Here is a 20,083-nt window from a genome sequence, read left to right as displayed (position 1 = left end):
TGTTACCATTGCTTTGCTCACAATACCACAAGAAAAAAAAACAATTGCAATGAAATCCGTCCGGTAGCGCCAGCGTCTGGTTCTCTTCTTCGGGTCGCCATTTTGTTCATGATAATTTGATTTGGTGTTGTTATATTGTGTTGCGTCTTTAACGGGTAATTATTAACTTTTATCAATAATTTCAGCAGACAAGAATTTTATGTACAGAATAACATATTAATAACTTATAAATTGATAATTTTCTGCAGTACTAACATCAATCCGGTAAACGGCTAAAGATGCTACGCAGCTATTAGCACACTGTTTTCTTACTAATGCGGCGTGTTATTTTTTTTAGGAAATATGTCACGTTATGGTGACTGCAAGGTATATGTGGGAGATTTAGGAAATAATGCGAGTAAACCCGAGCTGGAAGATGCATTTTCATATTACGGACCCTTGAGAAACGTTTGGGTAGCTAGAAACCCGCCCGGCTTCGCTTTTGTAGAATTTGAAGATCCTCGTGATGCAGAAGATGCAGTAAGTAAACATTATACCTAGCACTATATTATTTTGTATAGTTGATTTTTACTCAAGTGATTAATTATTACTGACTATTTATAGATACGCGGACTGGATGGAAGAACAATATGTGGTCGACGAGCTCGTGTAGAAATGTCCAACGGTGGTCGTGGTTATGGAGGCCGAGGACCACCTCCTCGCTCTCGTCTACCACCCCGACCGTATGACGACCGCTGTTATGATTGTGGAGACAGAGGCCATTATGCTCGTGACTGTACTCGCCGTCGCCGTCGCAGGTGACAATTAGATGTCTTTTGTAGACCTTATGTATTACGGACCTAACATTGGTATGGAATCTTTAAGGTAAAGAGAACCAAGTACACCAAACCGACGTTGGCTACACATACACGAGTTGATGTTTTGGGTTTCAAACTAGTAAGCCAAACAACATTATGTATGATTGAAAGATTCCATCCCATTGTATTGGACTCACTTATACCAATGATAACTATGTTATAGGTTATCATTGGCCTGTGCGCCGAGAACGAACTCGTCAGTGTCTGCACTTCTTATTGTCTGCGCTACGTAGCTTTCACTCCGCGGCGTGTACTCCGATTGAGTTGGTCGCATCGGTAACTTCGCTCTGCGAACTACGTAGCTACAGCCTACGTGCACACTTCACTTGTCGAGCCCTTCATTGAGAGTAAAGTTCGTTCTGCGCGTCGCAACGCACGTCTAATGTAATCACTGCGTGCACTCAGTGAGTTACACATTACTATCCCATTTTTGTGTTCAAAGAAAGCCTGAGCTGTTATGCAAACACATTTTTTTTGTAGGAAGGTAGTATGTTTAGTATAGACATTATTAGATTGTGGGCTGGTGAAAATGCAAGAATCGCCGAAGATGTTAATCATCATGGAAGACTCGACAGACTACGACCAAAGAAGAAGTGCTGTGTAGTTAACCTATTAATTGAGAATAATGTAACTTTTTATTCATCAATTAATATGTTAACTAGTACAACATCAAAATGTGCCAATAAACAGATTAGCAAGTAGTTCTTAATTCTCTCTTGTTTATTGGCATATTATATTAAATTGTGTGACACCTAATTTATTTATAAAAGTTTAGTGTTTTCATTTTACCATTTCACATATTTTCTAAAATAAATCTTAAGGCATTAACGTTAAAGTTCTATAACTAAACATAATTAAATTGGGTTCACACAATATGACTACACCATTAACACCTCTCTAATGTGGAACATTGTACATTTCCAGCCGTTCGAGGTCCCGTCGTCGCACGCGCTCTCGCTCGCCCAGGTCTGGCTCTCGGTCTCGCAGCCGCAGCAGGTCCCGCTCCCGTTCCAAGGCACGGTCTATGTCGCGGTCAAGATCTCGTTCTCCTTCCAAAGACTCGAAAAAATCTAACTAGACATGTTACACTTGTACTGTGAATACATTAACTATTATAGTTTTGCTTATATCAAATTATTTCATTATGTATAACAGTCACTCAAATAGAGTGTAATTAAATCTTACGCTCCACCGGTACGTCAGTTGTAAGACATTATCATTCCTGTGTATGTGTATTGATTTTATAAGTTGAAGAACGATTGATTTTGAGATCAATAAATTGACGTTTTAAAGACTTGATTGTTTTATTGGCATAATTATTATTTTGGTTTATAAATAATCATATCAACAGAGATAAACAAGATTTGTAAACTTTGTGTGCACACAATGGGCCAAGTTTCGGGACAATCGGTTAGTTCTTCTAGTAAAACATTATTTTCAGTTATTTACTTACCTAAGCTGTTTCACCAAAACACTCATTTGTTTAAGTACGTTAAAAAAAAGTAAGCAACCTTGGCATGGTTTTGACTTACTCTGTGAAAAAATATAACATACCCTTAGGATGAAAACAGAACTATTACTCTACTGTTCTCCCGTCCTCCACCAGTCTGTATCTCATGAACCTTTATAGTCAGTTGCAATTTTCACAGATGGTGTATTACTGATCTATCTGACACTACTGATACTAAAATAGAGACCTTGGTTAAGCGTCGGTTTTTACGGTTATATTCTTAATGGGTAACAAATAAGGTTTGTTAGGTATATCATTCAGTTTACAATCCACAGCTTTCACACAAAGCCATCTAGTCTGAAACCAAGCACAGCTTGAATTATGAGTCCTAGACACCTGATAAACATTTTTATATATTTCTCAATACACACATTTTAAAAATAAAAGAACCAGATGGTTTACTAAATTTGAAGGTAACTGAGTGATGTCCTAAACAGGGATCGAACCTACAACTTCCACCTGCGGAATGAAACAAGTCAGTACTGAAAGGAATTTCTAAAAAAAGACGTCATGGTCATTGATAGTTTGTTTATTAACACTTATTAAAACGTTCTACTATTACATTTATAAAATGGCGATTGTGTGAACTAATTTATGCAAGTATTTCAATTTGGCTTCTATTGACATTTGTTATAATAATAGTGTCTAAAAAACTATCAAACAAACATTTGAATAAGCTTAAGTTTATAATTCACTCTTGAGATCATTTAATGATATTTAGTTTATAAAATTGCAACTCAGAACATTTTGCATTTTAGATACAGAGTGACTAATTGAATGAGACATTTTGGTGAGAAGAGATATGCTTATTGTAATCGATCGAGCAAAATGAGACAAATTTCTCGCTGTCATATGATTTAAAAAAGTTAATTGTATATTATGAATGCAGAATAAATGAATAAGTTCAATGTCCCTCTTTATTAGTCACTCTGAATTGATATTCATGTAGGTATTATTGACTTGTATACAAAAATAACGCGATCAATAATCTCACTTATATAATCTTTAAACTTATAAGTAAATAGGTATATATTATGTATGTATAATCTAAATTATATTATTAATTTGTAAAAAACAGTTATCAATGTACACAGTTCCAAAGTGTAGAATCAGGTTCGAGTAGATAGCATGCTTTATCCACCTAATTTTAAAATTGACCATGCTTGGCAACATACGAATTGTTTTAAGCTTGAGTACAGCAAAAAATAATTGAATGGAAAAAGATTCAATTAACTGATTAGTTATCATATGGAAAGCAAATTTGATGTAATTGATCAGCTGATTAAATCTTTATCACTAAATTATTTATCGAAGACCTCTGGCCCTAATTTAAAATTGGGCGAACAAACAGTACCGAATAACCAATAAACCTTGGGTTAACGTCATGCTGTAGTTGATTATTATTTAACTTACTGTAACTACTACTTCAATAACTTACAAGACTTGATTGATAGATTATATAAATTAGATTGTTCTGGTTTTGGCCTATATCAACTACTAAGCTGCTATTAGTTAATAGGCCAAAATAGTAGTATTGTCTAGGCCTTAGAACCTCAAGTTGTAGGCGCCACAGATTTGCACAGTTTCACACGAATTTGAAATAGTTACGTTAACTATCGTCATGGTCATTATTCAGAATGTATGCATACACTTAAGATCAAATTAAAATTAGAGACAGTTAAACCCGGTATTTTGATATCGAGTTTTTTTTATTTTTTCATCGTATATAACAACCATCTGACGGTGCATAATTACATGAATATAATATATTTATATGTATTTGTTAGCGACTCTTGGAAAATGACTATCACAGACGTAATTGGGACGAGCTGAAAGTTGTGAGGTCTCTGTAATTGTTAATTTGTTTTTAAAGATATTGTACTATTACAAGAGGTACTTCGGGTATTTTTAATAAAATATAGGTACTTATGTTACAAAGTGATTGAATTGTTTGAAATGTATGGAGTCGACCCAAAATTATTTAGTTCTAAATTATATAGTACTAGTCCACATACGTCGCATTGCGAATATATTTGACGTCGCTATTTCAATAACGTTTTATAAATAGTAAAAAGATATTATGAAATGTTTACTCAAAATCAGAGCTTTATGGAGATAAACAATATTAATCCAATAACATTACAGAACATTTAAATAAAGTGGCACAAAACTAAGATGTCTTAATCGAGACGATAATAATATAAATATAACTTTTACGAATTGGTTAGTCCTACTTACAATCTATTTACTAGCAATGCATATCAACTTCCCTTACATATTGGTAGATAGCAAAACAGATAAATCATTAATTGACGAGACTCGCACACAAATATACACGAATTAACACGCTTCCATTTAAAATAACAGTACTTGAACGCACTGAAATCATACAAGACATTCACTGTGGCAAATCGTTTCATCAAGATTCACATTAAAATTAATACCAATGAAAGAAACATTAAATAATTAACATTTGCAACAGTTAACATTTAAATTACCCATGCAATAATATGTTGCAAGGATCTGCTTTTATAAAAAAGTTTGTAAATTTCTTTTTTGTAGGTAATTTGAATACATTTAATTAAATGTATGACAAAGTACATAACCCAAAATAATTAAGATTTATAAGGAAAATATGGAAGTATAGATCGAAAAAATTGGACACTCATTAGGTTTAATGTGTTTTCAATAAACAACATAGGTATACCATCTGATGATTAAACATAAACAGGTGATGATTATATTATAAAAGCAGATCTTTGAACATTTCCATTTTACTGTAAGGCATACTAATAACTTATTAACCATAATTATGATATATACCCAAGTACTAATTACAAGCAGCTTTTCATTTCCAATGTTAACAGAGTTCAAATGATCAAGATGAAACCTATCAAAATTGCATACAAATTACTGCACATGCCCCTTACAAGGAATAAAATTTGAATAGATAAATATTGGATATATATCAATGATATGAAAATATGTTAAGACCTCACATCACATTAACACATTCAAAACAATATAACAAAATTCAATCACATAATATACACAAATACCAAATCTCTAATTGTTACTATCACATACATAATATACATATCTCTATGAGAACTTTGCGTATTCATTAAAACCTGAGACAGATTATTCCAACATCATTTACATGTGTATTAAATTGTCATTTATGCCCGAGACATTTTTAGGCCATTAAATATTTATATGATCAGTATTTCTGATATTCTGTGGCAAAAGATGTTACACACTACAAGAATAAACATGGAAGCAGCATCAATAAAATTGATGAAATCTTTAGCTTCAATAATTTTTCAAATGATTTCGTTCTCAACAGTCTCCAATTTCGAATCAGCTTCATATCTTAACTCCATTGCTGCCGATCCCTGAAGGCCCCAATCATTAATAACACCAATTATTTATAGGGAAGAACACTTTCTTATGTAAAATACAACAAATATAAAAATATGTGTACCAAGTATCCTAACCAGGGACTGAAATGGTACTAGAAGACTGGACTTGTAAAGTTGATTAATTTTGACATTCAATCACCTTTGGAGCATAGTAAAAGGACAAAACAGACATTTAAATATATCCATGACATATTCATATATTATACATGTATACATTGTTGTATGTGAGGCAAAAAACTATATTGTCCTTCAATAGTGTGTTGTCAATTACAGTACTAACTACTAAATCGATTCACACACAAACTACATGTGTAAATATTCTTTCAAATTTATAGCAATTTTTTCAGCCCCTGATCGAATGCAGCCTTGAAAACTTATTCTTTTTTAAACAATAGAACTAAAATTCAATAGTATGTGGAGCTGATATTGGTTTTATTAAAAAATATTCAATAGGTAGGTGATACTATTAAAACTGTTCTGCAGAAATCTTAAAGGAATATGGTACCATTGTACAGATTACCAAAGCAATTCATTTGTACAATCATTACTCAACCACATTATAACGACACTATAAAGCTATAAAACACAGAAATATCAACTTACATTACTTTCCTGTACAATGAATACTTTCTTGTCGTATTATTATGTTCCCTCACAGTATATTCATAGAAACATCTCCATTAAAATCACAAGTAAATTTAGTGCATGATAAGTTAATTAACTTCTTAATTATGTAAGGTGATACACTTACATGTAGATGCAATTTTGATCATATCATCGTTGGTATTTGGTTTGTTTTTTAAAAAACACAAGGTACTAGTCAATGACGTCATAGCGTCAGACCACCTAAGTCTAAGAATAGACCAAACTGTTGAATGACTCATGTTTAGTAGTTTAAACAATTTTATTGCTTCTTTTCAGGTTTCTTAACAAGATGTGCATTTACTGGATATTTCAGTTCTGTTCTTAATTGTTCATTGTGTTCTTCTAATGAGTTTACAGCATAATGGAGAACAAGCTCGTTTAAAGTTCTGCAAAAAAGAAATAACATGTATCAATATCTGCAATTAGTTTTCCATAATACTATTTTTAAAGAAAGTCAAATATTCATGCAGAGAAGAAACTAAGACACACAGTACTAGAGTACTAGTTTTTGAAAATCAGAAAAAGTTAGAATTGTATTTCCACATCAATCCATGAGACCAATCTCTTAGCAGCAGCATAAGAGTAAATTAATGTAATTTGCGACTGCCCAACAGGGATTTATTAAGGTCCTCATCTTTTGCCTATACAAGAAGAAGCCTGTGCCCAGCAGTGTGATGTATATGCACAGGCTGGTATTATTATTAACAAGGATATATAAAAAAGCTAAAAAAATTCAAATTCAATACAGTAATCTGTATAAACGATAAAAATACAGTAGATATTTTGTGTCAGTTTGTCTGGTGTCTGCACACAAAGTGCGGAAACTAAAGTAATATAAATAATCTTATCACTTGCATGACTCATATTTTTACAAGGGTACTGGATATTAATATTCTGGAGCTTTTTTATGAAATATTTCACAAGTTAAAGGTTTACTTACTCATAAACATTATAGGGTTCCGCAAATCCGTAACCACGTTCAGTCTTAAATATAATACAGTGATAGACCATGTTGTTACAACAAATGGATAAAGCTAGTTGACCGGTGGAGTTAGGCCGAATCAAAAATGTGCCTTGAGGTTTCCCAGCAAGAAGTTTTTCAGCCATTTCACGTGTGCAACTAACTTTCCAACTAATCATCTCCCTGTGAGCATATAATTCCTCCAATTTATGTATATTGTCATCTTCTAACAAGTGCAAGTATTCATCAGTTTTCCCTCGCCCTTGCAGCCACCTGAAAAGGTTAAATATTTTGTTACATTGAGAAATACATTGTGGTGATTGTAAGTCTGACCAGACCAAAGCAGTATGCTTATGATGTGGAAGGTACTGTAAATTGTAAAAGTTACAATAGTAAGTATTAACTGTTTATACAAGGTCATTTTTTAAATATTGTATCAAGAATCCTAGAAGGTAGTAAGTTTTAATTAAAGGTAATACATGTATTATCACTTTGGACTTCCACAACCCCTCATGCAGTTTTATATGTTATCATGGTATTATAATCAACATTCAATCATCAGTAACAGAGCTAATCCTTTTTATCTATTAAGTAGATCATCACAAATTCTTATCTCTGACAACTGTTTACTGAGTAATTAATAGCGTCTGTCTATTTATCACTATTCAACCATCTCATTAGTAACAAAATTATCACAAACTGACAGATTTACTCACAAGATATATTATCATAATGTTCAGAGTAAGAAATTATTACAGTTTATCCTGACATGTTTACACAATAATGATTCAAACTTTTAATAAGTTTAAATTACTTACACTTTATAGCGGTCTTTGATTTTATAGAGGTCTGTGACATCTGACTTGAGTTTGGCTATTTCTCTCTCAAGCAGCAGTTGACCTGTTACTGTACTTCTCAAGATATCATTCAATTCAGATTTGGCTTGTTTTAGGTTTTGAACTCTTGTTATTAACTGTCTATTATTATCTAATACAGGATTCTTCTCATGAGGCTGTGCTTCAGTCTGCATCTTCTCTTGTAATTTTAAATGTTCTTCACAGATTTTTACAGTTTCCCTAAAGGCATCTAGTGCTTGCTTTTTCATATTAACTTCCTCCCTTAACCTTGTATACTTATATGAGCGGTCTTCAAAGACTTTTGTTTTCATTACATATTTTTTGTGAATCTCTTTGAATTTTGTTTCTAAGGTCTCATCACTCATGTTTTCTCCACCCTCATTTTCTTGGAGTCTTGACAGTGGGTACATAAGCTTAATGTCAAGACTGCTATTGCAATGGGCCAGTGAGTATTCTCTATAAAACCGAACAAGATCCACAACAGATTTGAAGTCATAAGGTTCACAAAACCCATAGTGGCCATCATGGTTATAGATTTTGATAAGTTTGTTCATACCACCTTTCCTTACTGTCAGAGTATAACCACTATCTTTGTTAGATGCATTGCGCACCAAAAAGGTGCCATCACATGTGTCTCTGAGTTTCTCAGTAGCCTCATCTCTGAAATAGACAAAATATACAATTCTGTAAGTAGAAATAGCTTATACCGATTCAAGGTGTAACATTACTTAAAATTGTCTCATCAGAAAATATTGCACAACCAATGCAAGAGTTTGCTGTGTTAGAATTTAAATTATGCCTTATAACATCAGTAATATTATAATTTACCTGTGTCTTGACAAATTCATTTAAAATATAAAATAGTAGTGTAACCTAAAAAAGCAAACTCTTAGCAAGATTTTAGACACAACTCTGGCTAATAAAAATAGTTGGTATCCAAATAACTTATATTCCTGTTGGTAAGTAAGGGTCAACCGGAACAAAAGAAAACTTCGTTGAAAGTATCCTAACGAGCTCTATAGAGGAGAATTGTTTTCGTCATGCATTATATTTGACACAGCATCATAGGAGGCAGTAAAAGCAGCTGAGTAACACATTAATGAACTTACCGAGTGATATCACCCCAATACCATTCGGCATTCTCCAAACTCTCTTCGGCTGACTGCTGAGGGGCTCCTATTTCAACCATGATTTCATCATCGAAGCTCAAACCCCAAGCATAGTGAGATTCCCACTTGGTAAATCAATAGTGGTAAGCTGTACAAATACTAACACATCTTACGAAGCTTGTTTCCAATGATAATGTACTATCGGAGCGGCTAGATCACAAACTTCCGCGTTCGAGGTTACGAAAAAAAAGAAACTAAGTATTCCACTGTAAAGCACTATAAACAATTACTAGCACATATTTACTTCATTTCTTCAAACACGATCGGTTACACCAAGTCAGAACTTGAAGTACACTCCGAAAAAGAGGTATCTAGATCACAAAGGAAATGGGCAAGAGTCTAATGATAGTTGCTATGGCACATATATTCCCTTAGATGTGAATGGGAAAGGGCTTTAACGGGCATGATTATAAAATTAAGAAAATATGATCACGGAATTCCATGGTTTTCACGATTCTTTGATAAAACTTCCTATAACATTTCATTGGTAAAGTCAAACACTAGCACCAACTCGTCCGCCATCTATCTATGTATCTCTAATCGCCATAAAAAAATTAAGATGCGAAAAGCTACAAAAAGTAGTGGTTAAGGTTGGCAGTAAGCCTCTACATAAATCGACTAAAGTCTTATCAAGGGTGTGGTTTGAGCAACTATGGGAAAAGTTTTGAAATCAGTTATGTCTAATTCAGGAATATATTTTTGGAAGTTCTGTAAGATGAAACTTAATGATAAATAAACTTTCGAGGAGTCCCATGATGCTGAAACAAGAAACTTCATTTTTATAATTAGTGGCATTGGTCTAAATTAAGACTGAAGGACATCACTAGTTCCAATAGTTTCATTCTATATTGTCATATGAAAAAAATTTATTAAAAAATAATTTTATCTCTTGTGCTATTGTAGTCAATTGTAGTGCTTTAAAATATTATTACCAATATATTGTTCGACGATAATATAACACACACAAATATGTTATTCTTTTTACATTCCGGATCCCCGGCAGAATTTTTCAAATCTACTTTTCTAGAATGGTAACTAGGTAGTCATCGGGTGGCGTGCCTGTTCTGCACATACTTTACGTCTGCTGTCTAAGCAAAAATGTTTTTTTATTTTCATTTTAGCTTTACGTACATTGTGAAATCAAAAAATTAGCAAATCAAGAATATATTGACTACTTATATTTTGAATATGAAGTGATTCTATATGTGTTAATTAGTAAAACGTTATGAAGTGGAAGTGTTAAAACAGAAATGTTATTTTTCTGTATTTCTGATCTTCAAAATGTGTATTAAAACTGCAACTATATTATTATGCTCATATTTCGTATTTGTATCGTCTACACATATAAAAGGAGAATTTTCAACAGATGAATTTTTCAAGTTCCTAGTGAAATTTGGCTTCCAGAAAACAGATATTCATTTTCAAAAAGAAACATATGGCTATATTTTCGGGAACATAACATCGAACGTAAAATTTAAATATCCTATTACATTCGCTGTATTAGACAGGGGACACTTTTTACATTATTATAAGAATCGCGATATTCTTGATAAAGAGTTAGCATGCCAGGTTATGTTTCAAAACTTGAATGGAACAGCTTACCACCCGAAATGTAATGCTTATGGGCAAGATCTGTTCAGAAGAATTCCTTGTCCTAAGGGTGAATTATGTATTGATGAGGATACACCATGGAATGTAATAAAGAAGAATCAGTTTACCTATGTCATTCAAAATTCAGGACAACCCAGGTAATTATTGAAATATTTCAAATGATTACACTATTTACCTCTTACTCCTCTTAGTTCATTAACAGGCATTGAACTGAAGTGATATGGTGGTAAATATTTTTACCTTGTTTGATGGTCATTCTTATCTCCACAAATGGCAACATTCCTAACATTGTTAACACATTGTTGATTGTTGTTGTTTTCTTTTTATATAAAATGTATTTAATTCGTAAGTTCTATTGCTAAAATAATTTTTCATAGATTCTTTAATGCCAAATGTAATAAGCTTGTGTTACTGGCTAAGATTTAACCATGCTTATTTATATAATTAAAGTAACTATTTGTATACATAACTACAAAACATAGTAATGAGTGCATAACATACAAATAATATATATTTTTTGTTATTAAATTGGTAGAACTTTAGTTCAATTGAGATAGTGTAGATAGGATTTTTTACTTCATGTAATAAATAATTTAATTTAATAATTGGAAAAAAGAAATGATTATATTATTTCATTTAGTGTATAGTAGACGGTAGGAATCACTACAACTGATTAAAATTATATCTTGAACTATATTTCTCTATCTGAAAAATATGTCCTTTATAAAGGTCACAGGTGTATGAGGTTTATCATTAAATAAATAAATATTGTTATTCTTAGCAATTATCTCCTTTGTAGTCTCAGGTATAATGTATTTTTTTATTTACCAGGTTTTGGTATGTATCAATGGTGTCATGTTACCTAGATGAGGTAAGTTGTACATGGCACCATTACCCTGGAGAGCCTGCTAAAAACAAGACCATGGAGATAATGCCACAGATAATCAAGTATGATTTTTGGCTGGTCAATGGAAGTCCGAACTTATCATTTTACAACACATTGTTGTATCAGTTTTCATTTGACAGGCAGAATACACTGGAGTTGTATCTTGTATTCTGGCTTTGCTATATTGTCCTTTTGCCAGTGCAGATATATGCTGTAAGGTAAGATTAAAATACATATATTTTATTCATTCATATAAATTTATACTATAAGTAGAATTATTGATAAATTTTCAGAGATGTTCACTCCAAAACTTTTGCAAAATCGATTGAGTAAGCAGTATTTTATGTATTTCTATTGTATACTTGTTACTAAAAGCTATACTTAAGCTTTCCAACTCATAACTTCAGATGCATCATTGTGTATCCCTATCATATGATCTATATACTAATGTTCATACTATTGCTAAATGTTGCATTTGGGATTTAGTAAAATATCAAAATCAGGTTGTAATAATTTTTTTAACTTTATTTCAGGACACAGAAGCATCCAGTGACAAAGTTATTTACATTTAGCCTTGTTCTGGAGTTTATAGCACTTTGCTTTAATGTACTACATACTGTAAAGTTCGCTGTTGATGGTGTAGGGTTTGCGGGTTTGGCGGCTGCTGGAGATGTTTTAGATATAATGAGCAGGGTGAGTAACTTTACTAGAGTAGAGTATTGTAGTATTGAAATTGTGAAGTTTATCATTGTATTAGGGAAAAAATAATGGTAGTAGTTTATATGCAGAGATTATTGTAGGTAGTTTAAATAGCCACCGTTTAAATTGCAAATGAACCTATGGCATACTTAATGTAGCATAGCAACAAGAGAGAATATTTTTAATATATGTATGGCAAAGTAAGAGGAAAACCTTTACAAGAAATACTGGTTTCATATTCATTCATCATTCGATAATTCGAGTGTGGAATATATTTTGTTATATAGTACTCAGTATAATTATACTTCTTTGTAATTTTGATCTTAAAGTCATAGATAGTTTTGGTAAAGTTTATCATATAATGTTAATGACATATGAATAAATACATATCTCACCAAGCAAGGTTTTTGCCCCCTTTTAACTGAATGATAAAAACGCATATAACGATAGTATTATGACAGATATTTTTAGATCATTTTTATAGTCAATGTTATAATTTTCTCAATAAAACCTAAACATTTCATTCCAGACGCTCTTCATGTTGCTTCTACTTTTACTGGCTAAAGGATGGGCAGTTACAAGATTGGAGCTAACATACAAACCACTAGTATTCGGAGTTTGGCTAGGATACGGGATAGTGCATATATTACTTTATGTTTGGAACACGGTAAGAAAATACGTAAATTGTAAGAACAACCGCATGTTGAGCAGGTATGACATAAATTTCACTGGCTATGTGTAAAATTCCATTAAAAACTTGTTATGGTTTTTTAGACTGAAGTGGACATTATTGAAGAGATAGATGAATACCAGACATGGCCTGGTTGGTTGATCCTTGCTCTTCGCGTCGTTATAATGACTTGGTTCGTGCTAGAACTGCGGAATACTATGATGTACGAGCACAACATGCCGAAGCTCAACTTTTTACTTCACTTTGGCGCTTCGAGTCTCGTTTGGTTCGTCTACTTGCCGATTATAGCGCTCATTGCGTTACAGATCAGCCCTTTGTGGAGGTTCAAGTTTTTGTTAGGTAAGTATTACATTTACTCGTTTTGTAATACCGCAAGCGACATTGATTATGAAACATTACTTTTATTACAAGTTACATTCTCTCGGTCGCGGGTTTAATTTTGTAATACAATTTTAATAGGCCATTATTATTCATGGTAACCAGCTATTAAAACAATGTTACCTAATATTTATGTATGAAAAACCTGAATCAATTATAAGTTATTGCAATCGAGTACAATGTAGAAAATCATATATCTGATTTTCTTTGACAAATGACTATACTCAGTACGCCTTATCCTGTTAGCCTCATTATATACGATTCTATTTTAACTAAGTTTGATACGGTAGCTCGGCCTCTCACATGAATTGTCACGCTGTATTACATGTAACTGAAGTAACGTCTCTTCGTCACGTATCAGCAATTATCTTTAACACACATGTTTGTGAAACAATTTGGTATAAACTTGTTGAGTTATCAAAAAGCATTGATGACTTAAACACAGATTTAGCGGTTGATATTATATTTGCTTTGATATAGGTTAATAGTTTATTTTGATAGTGGTATGTATTGGTTTTTTTTGCCGAAAGCGGCACGAACAAACAGCAGCCTAATAAGTTGTTACTTTAAGCTCGCTTGGGTCTACTGGGAAACATATATATTACGCCTCGTACATGTCAGTCTAAATTGTCTTTAAAGCGGCAATTTAGTCGGTACCGCGAGAAAACTAACCAGACTCGTGTTTAATACTTCATTGTGGTATTGTGAGCGAATGTGGACTTCAGTATTCGTTTCGGATAGTTTACGGCCTTTTTTACTTTTTACCTTTTGTCTTTGCCTTTCAGACTTTGTCCTTTTAGACTTTCTTTAGGTATATTAAGACGAAGGCAATTCGTAATTCATGTTGCTAGTTTCGCTTTACGCCTAGCTAAACCTAGCGTTACATAAAAGTTGATTAGGTACCTATAAAAGCCAGTAATCAACGTATTAATTCATGGTCATAAGTTTTATTGCTGGGCAAAGTGCCATTAGTGTTCCTATTTTTAATATTTACATTTTGTGTCTAAGAGTTTAATTTCAAATCGATAAACCAAGTAGCTTAGAATAAATGGGCATGCGAAACGAGAAATAGTCTGCAATACATAACGGAACCATGCATTCATGTCGCTTGCAATGTATCGCAACTGTCGCTATTTTCCTCGCACCGTTTAAATGAGCTTTCCAGGAAACAAGGTTTTCTCATGATGATTTCCCGCACCGCTTGCCAGTATTGCGCCAAACACTTAGAATAATTAAGTCTCTTCGAAAAAGCTACATTGATACTCGCCTGCGTTGAGATCGGACCTGCACCTCGTGTATACAAATCTATACATAGAACCACAATGCTATCACAACCACACGGATATGCTTATTTAATTATTTTTGTTAATCATGCTTTTATGTATTGCAGGTATCACATACTCAGCTGACTGCCTTGCATTCTGTGTGATGGCACACCTGCTATGGCCGACGCGGTCCGAACAGTACTTACTATTAGCGCCCTCTGATTATACAGGTGAGTGTAAAATTCAGATACATTTATTACTACTTATAAAATTCAATAAAATATTAGCCATTCGTCATTATCCTATCGGCCCTTGAAACTTTCGTCCAACATTAAATTACCAAAATTAATGAAATCAAAATCCACAAGGACTCTTTTCCAATAGAAAAATACAGTGTATTCGTAATAAATTTAACGCCCGAGGTCGGTGTCTAAACGCATCGGTCCAATTCACTATTATCATACTTTACATATATAAGTATGTATGTAATTTGAAAACAGATTCATTAATTGTGATACACGAAAAACATTAGGGATATAAACTATTACTCAAACAAAAATCAAGTCCCCAACTCCAATCCAACAAATAAAGCAACCATTAGATACAAAAGCGCCTAATTGAATTCAAACTGATTAGCGTAATTCGTTACGAAGTACACGTTTTTGTTTGCACACTATGCAAATACAAACATGTACCTACCACGTTGTTCCTGATTACCAACCAGAGTCATACATGTACTCTAATGTAACAGTGGCATTTATTTACGTGTAGATAATCTGTTACTCGATTTATTTGCGGGCTTAATATTATGGCACGTCAATAAATATAATCTATATCTGTCTCGAATGCGTATATCATTATTTTCCATGTTCCACATAGAGTTATCGTTGCTTTATCAGAGTGCTTCATCCGCACAATATTATGGAATATTACTGAATAATAATGTATATCATAACTTTCAGCGGGCATTGAGGAACTAGATGAGTTCAACGAGTCACCTCACGTAGTCCACAGCGATACGGTCGCACTCACTACAGCCGAAAGCATCAATGCAGACGAAGAAGACGTTATATTCACGAGAGCTATGCACAAAAACGGTGCCGTGTTCTCATAGCAATGCGAACAGATAACCTTATAATGAAATATAAGGTATAATCAAGATTACGTTCAAGATCCCTCGAACGATTATGAATTTAACACAATCACAAAGAATATTAGCTAATATTGGTCTCACCGAATCATGATTTGTCTCCAATATTAATAAAAACGGTGATTGTGTCGATTAAATATTGTTATTTGTAATATTTATTAACGAAAACGAGATTGACGGATGGTTATATATTGTATAGGATATGTAAGTGATAGAATGTTCGAATATGTCGATAGAAAATATATTATTAACAAAAAACTAATCGGCAATCATGTTTCCTGGCTGTGTGATATTCAAGTACATAAAATACAAAACCGATCTAAATCGTTGGAAGCACAAAAGTATTGATTTAAGATTATGACTGTGTAAGCGAAATACATTGTTCCGAACTTGAAGTGATCGTATCTGGATGTCAATTAACTAGATTATTTTCTTTTCAAGATATTGATAAGACACTAAAAGTGGATAAACTCGAAATGTTATATGTGCCAACGGTTAAACGAACTAAGTAAACCGCAGAAAAGATTGCAGATACCTATAATATAAGATTATTCGTAATCATTGTGTCTTTGTGAAAAATGTCTGAATTTACCAAAATATATTTAAGAAAATGGGTGTTAAAGTGCTGTTAAAGTTAAATGGAGTCTTTCTTGTTCTGTGTTTTATGTTGTATTGATCTGATGCATTGTTGCACAGTAATAGTATGTTATACTACTTATGGTACTTATCAACTATTTACTTAAATGGTTTCAAGTAAAAGTCATATGAAATTTAGGAAATTCGTGAAAATAAACAACGTTTTCCATGAATTTCAGTCATATTTAAAACTTAAGGACGACAATGACTTGTTTAAGTTAAAAAATTTCAGCTCTTTTTAAAATTTCTCTATCTCTCTTTTCTATGATTTTAACATTTATTACATAAGTTCAGATTGAGGTCGAATAAACCTACAGGCTCACGTAAAGGTTCGCTATTGAAAATCGAAATCTTATGATGAAAATACTAAAACATTTTGTATACAAATAGATACTTGAATATAAAACAAATGATGCGTTATGTACAGTGACTTTTAGAAATGTTTAAGTACAACTAGATCTCAAATTGATGTTAACGTGTGATTTTGTACCGGCAGCTAGACGTCAGTGTCTAAATTTATTTGGTTTATTTTATCTTTGAGCATGATAATTTGCCGTCTAAAATACAATTTGAACCTATACCAAACTATATTGCGAATATTAGGTAGGTATGAAATTATTTCTAATGCTTTCCTTTAGCGATTGTTAGAACATAAACTATTAAGATAGCAGAGCATGCTCGATTGAATTTTAGAGTAATTCGCTTTCTTCAATGATCACTTTCGAAATAAAAAGTTAAAGGTAGTCTAACTATGTTACGCTTTATAAGTCACTTAATTGTTTTATAAATTAAACTTCAGTCAATGTATTAATTAGGGCATGCTCTTAAAATAATTTTAAAATATATTGTTTCTAACGTGTCGTGTCAATGTAGCGTAAGAATAGAAAAGCTAGTGTTGTACATTTTGGTTACAGAAATTTATTTTTACTAGATGAAAGATTGTTTTATTAATTTTATAATGTTGAAAATTATATTAGTCAATAATAGCTAAAGTATTAGAGAGCCAATCTGATGCACGAAGGTGTTTTTATTATTATTCGGTGGTCAAAAAATGTTACATCAGTCGCAAAACTAAAAAAAAGTATCTAATATCTTTTATAAATCGCTCTGATCGTCTAGTGATTTTTTTGTCAAATACTCTATTTTATTTGAATATTAGTATAATATTCCAATTAAAATCCAAATTGCGAAAAGTAATAAAAACGTTTCCGTGCGCAAGTGTAATGTAAAATAGATGTATTTCTACAAATATCTGAATGACACTGCTATAGAGCACTCGTACCTGCATAAAATGTACCAATAACTCACACTTTAATTAAGTAAATCATTGTTATTCATGATACAACAATATTGACAGAGCTGGGTGGCAAAGGTCATCACGCTAAAGCCCACTACGCGAAGTGTTTCGAGTTCAATCCCCGCGCGTAGGACAAGCATTTGTATGAACTACGTATGCTTGTCCCGAGTCTGAGTGTATTGTGCTTATGAATTTAATATTTGTTAAACCCCCGAGACTCGTGAATAAAATCGAATTCTTTAAAGGCTGCAGACAAGAAGCTTTACCGTCTGATAGTTAAATTTGAAGACCATCAAACCTTTTTGTTGGCCGATGGAAAAAATTGTTCAGTGTTGGTCCTGCTATAAGTTCACACTCTATTAATTTTAGTTTATCTTTGCTACTAATATAGTCTGATAGTAACACGACCGACAGTTGAATAATTTCCTTTTAACACTGCATTAATTACAAAGGAAATTGTATTACCACTGCTACTGGTAGTAGATTTGGTAGTAGCACGGGTAATAAAGGGATCAAAGTATCGTTCGCATGAAGTCTGTAGTCTACGGGGGCGGACGACTACAATGTTCGGATCGCTTAGTTATATTGAGAAATGTGATCATCTGAAATAGATTCGAGCCGCTATTCAATTTACTCATACTTGAATCTGTTTGTTAGGATATTACGTTTTGATTTATATGAAGCACTTTATGTAAATAGTGGTCATATTTTGTTTTGCTGTTCTACCTAAAACGTGTAACTGTAATATAATTTTTGAAGCAATCATCGAACATTTGAAAAATCAATTAAATTTATATGTGAGAGTTATTGGTAATATTGCAGTATTTTGCATAACGAACAGTTAGTGTAAAAAAAAATATCTGAATAATAAACGTTTATTGAAGCACGATTTAAAAGCGACGCGATGCAAGCACTGGACATCTCCTAATTCCTATCCTAGCGGCAGCAGCCGTTCATCTTTAATTTGAATGTGTTAACCGATTTTTTTTTGCTGATCGTTCCTTATTGTAAACAAGGAATCGTACTTTCTTATTCCAGCTTCAATAAACGTTTATTGAGGGTTTAATTTATCTGGGCTTTATAAATATTAAATGCCAGAATTGCTACTTGCCCGGAGTGTTGTGTCCGCACTGGACAAAAAATGGAGCTTATTTATTTTTGTATCGAATTTTAATAAAATTATGGATTAAGTTATAACCTAAAACCAGTGTATTCAAAGTTTGTTAATCATTAACTTTACCTTTTCACTGAGTGGAATGGTATGAATTAGTCAGGATAAGGAAATATATTAGTTATCCTTATTTGTACCCCAAGATGAATAAAACAAGTCTTTTTTAAGTGAAGGATTACATCACAGATTTCTGACTTAGGCTTTTCAATTCTATTAACAAGCACATGCTATTATGCATGTCTTCTCAGTATTTATATAGGAACCCGAACTAGTTTTAATGACTTATTTGTATTGGTTATGACTGGATTTTAATTAAAAAAGTTATTAAATGAAATTTTTGGGGTCATTTGTATCAGTTTTTCTTACTTAGAGTTAGTAGTTGGTAACTGTTAAAGTGCAGCTCTTTTCCTAATTTCCCAGTCATAAAGATGGTATGTAATTAACAGCTACGTGTTTGGGTTCTGATATAAACCTTGTATTTTAGTTATACATGTTTTTATTTTTAGAACCCGCTCTCATTACGCAAGAATGCAAATCCTGAAAAGTATTGTATGATCGTTATTTTATTTGAACACCTATTTACCATTAAATGTTTTATATTTTGTGTAAAATCCACTTTTATACGTAGTGTTACAAAGTTATTTCTAAGCCTTTGTAGGTGTAAATTAAATGTAAATAAACTTTCTTATTATATACCTATATACATGGTTGTTTAATTGTATGTTATCATTTTTATCCCTATCACGCGTCTAGAGATATATAGTCTGAATGGCCAACCTTTGCACTTATAATGAGAACTCACTACCAGCGCCAACTATAATCTCTGTAAGCCATAACATGCAGTTAAAAAGGTTAATGGCGCCTTTCCAATCTCAAGT

General features: G+C 32.6%; 3 protein-coding genes across 6 annotated transcripts; 2 read left to right on the top strand and 1 right to left on the bottom strand.

The window, feature by feature from the left end:
• Nucleotides 1–42: 42 nt before the first annotated feature.
• LOC113497576 (serine/arginine-rich splicing factor 7-like) lies at nt 43–2,151 on the top strand. Of its 2 annotated transcripts, XR_003400905.1 has the most exons (5): nt 43–155; nt 338–519; nt 604–797; nt 1,021–1,261; nt 1,782–1,871. XR_003400905.1 is itself a non-coding variant. In XM_026877166.1 (4 exons), exons 2-4 carry the CDS (start codon nt 343–345, stop codon nt 1,933–1,935), a joined length of 525 nt encoding a protein of 174 aa, XP_026732967.1. In that variant the 5' UTR covers nt 46–155; nt 338–342; the 3' UTR covers nt 1,936–2,151. The 2 variants fall into 2 exon arrangements, 1 of the variants encoding a protein (XP_026732967.1); XM_026877166.1 differs by lacking the exon at nt 1,021–1,261 and having other exon boundaries at nt 46–155; nt 1,782–2,151.
• A 729-nt stretch (nt 2,152–2,880) lies between these two features.
• On the bottom strand, nt 2,881–9,981 carry LOC113497575 (phosphatidylinositol 3-kinase regulatory subunit gamma). Of its 2 annotated transcripts, XR_003400904.1 has the most exons (5): nt 9,362–9,981; nt 8,214–8,912; nt 7,375–7,668; nt 6,393–6,820; nt 2,881–5,762 (listed from the first exon to the last, which is right to left on the bottom strand). XR_003400904.1 is itself a non-coding variant. In XM_026877165.1 (4 exons), exons 1-4 carry the CDS (start codon nt 9,439–9,441, stop codon nt 6,694–6,696), a joined length of 1,200 nt encoding a protein of 399 aa, XP_026732966.1. In that variant the 5' UTR covers nt 9,442–9,981; the 3' UTR covers nt 2,881–6,693. The 2 variants fall into 2 exon arrangements, 1 of the variants encoding a protein (XP_026732966.1); XM_026877165.1 differs by having other exon boundaries at nt 2,881–6,820.
• Nucleotides 9,982–10,321: 340 nt separating this feature from the next.
• Nucleotides 10,322–19,908, top strand: LOC113497574 (transmembrane protein 145-like). 2 transcript variants are annotated; one of them, XM_026877163.1, is made up of 8 exons: nt 10,322–11,169; nt 11,864–12,136; nt 12,212–12,247; nt 12,452–12,611; nt 13,147–13,284; nt 13,392–13,647; nt 15,077–15,181; nt 15,914–19,908. In XM_026877163.1, the coding sequence occupies exons 1-8, from the start codon at nt 10,703–10,705 to the stop codon at nt 16,063–16,065; spliced, it is 1,587 nt and encodes a 528-aa protein (XP_026732964.1). In that variant the 5' UTR covers nt 10,322–10,702; the 3' UTR covers nt 16,066–19,908. The 2 variants fall into 2 exon arrangements, with proteins under 2 accessions (XP_026732964.1, XP_026732965.1); XM_026877164.1 differs by lacking the exon at nt 12,212–12,247.
• The last annotated feature ends 175 nt before the right edge of the window (nt 19,909–20,083 follow it).

This window comes from Trichoplusia ni, chromosome 9 (assembly GCF_003590095.1).
Source record: "Trichoplusia ni isolate ovarian cell line Hi5 chromosome 9, tn1, whole genome shotgun sequence".
Classification (NCBI taxonomy): Eukaryota; Metazoa; Arthropoda; class Insecta; order Lepidoptera; family Noctuidae; genus Trichoplusia; species Trichoplusia ni.
Note: the sequence above shows the minus strand (reverse complement) of the source record. Positions and strands in the feature narration are given on the sequence as shown.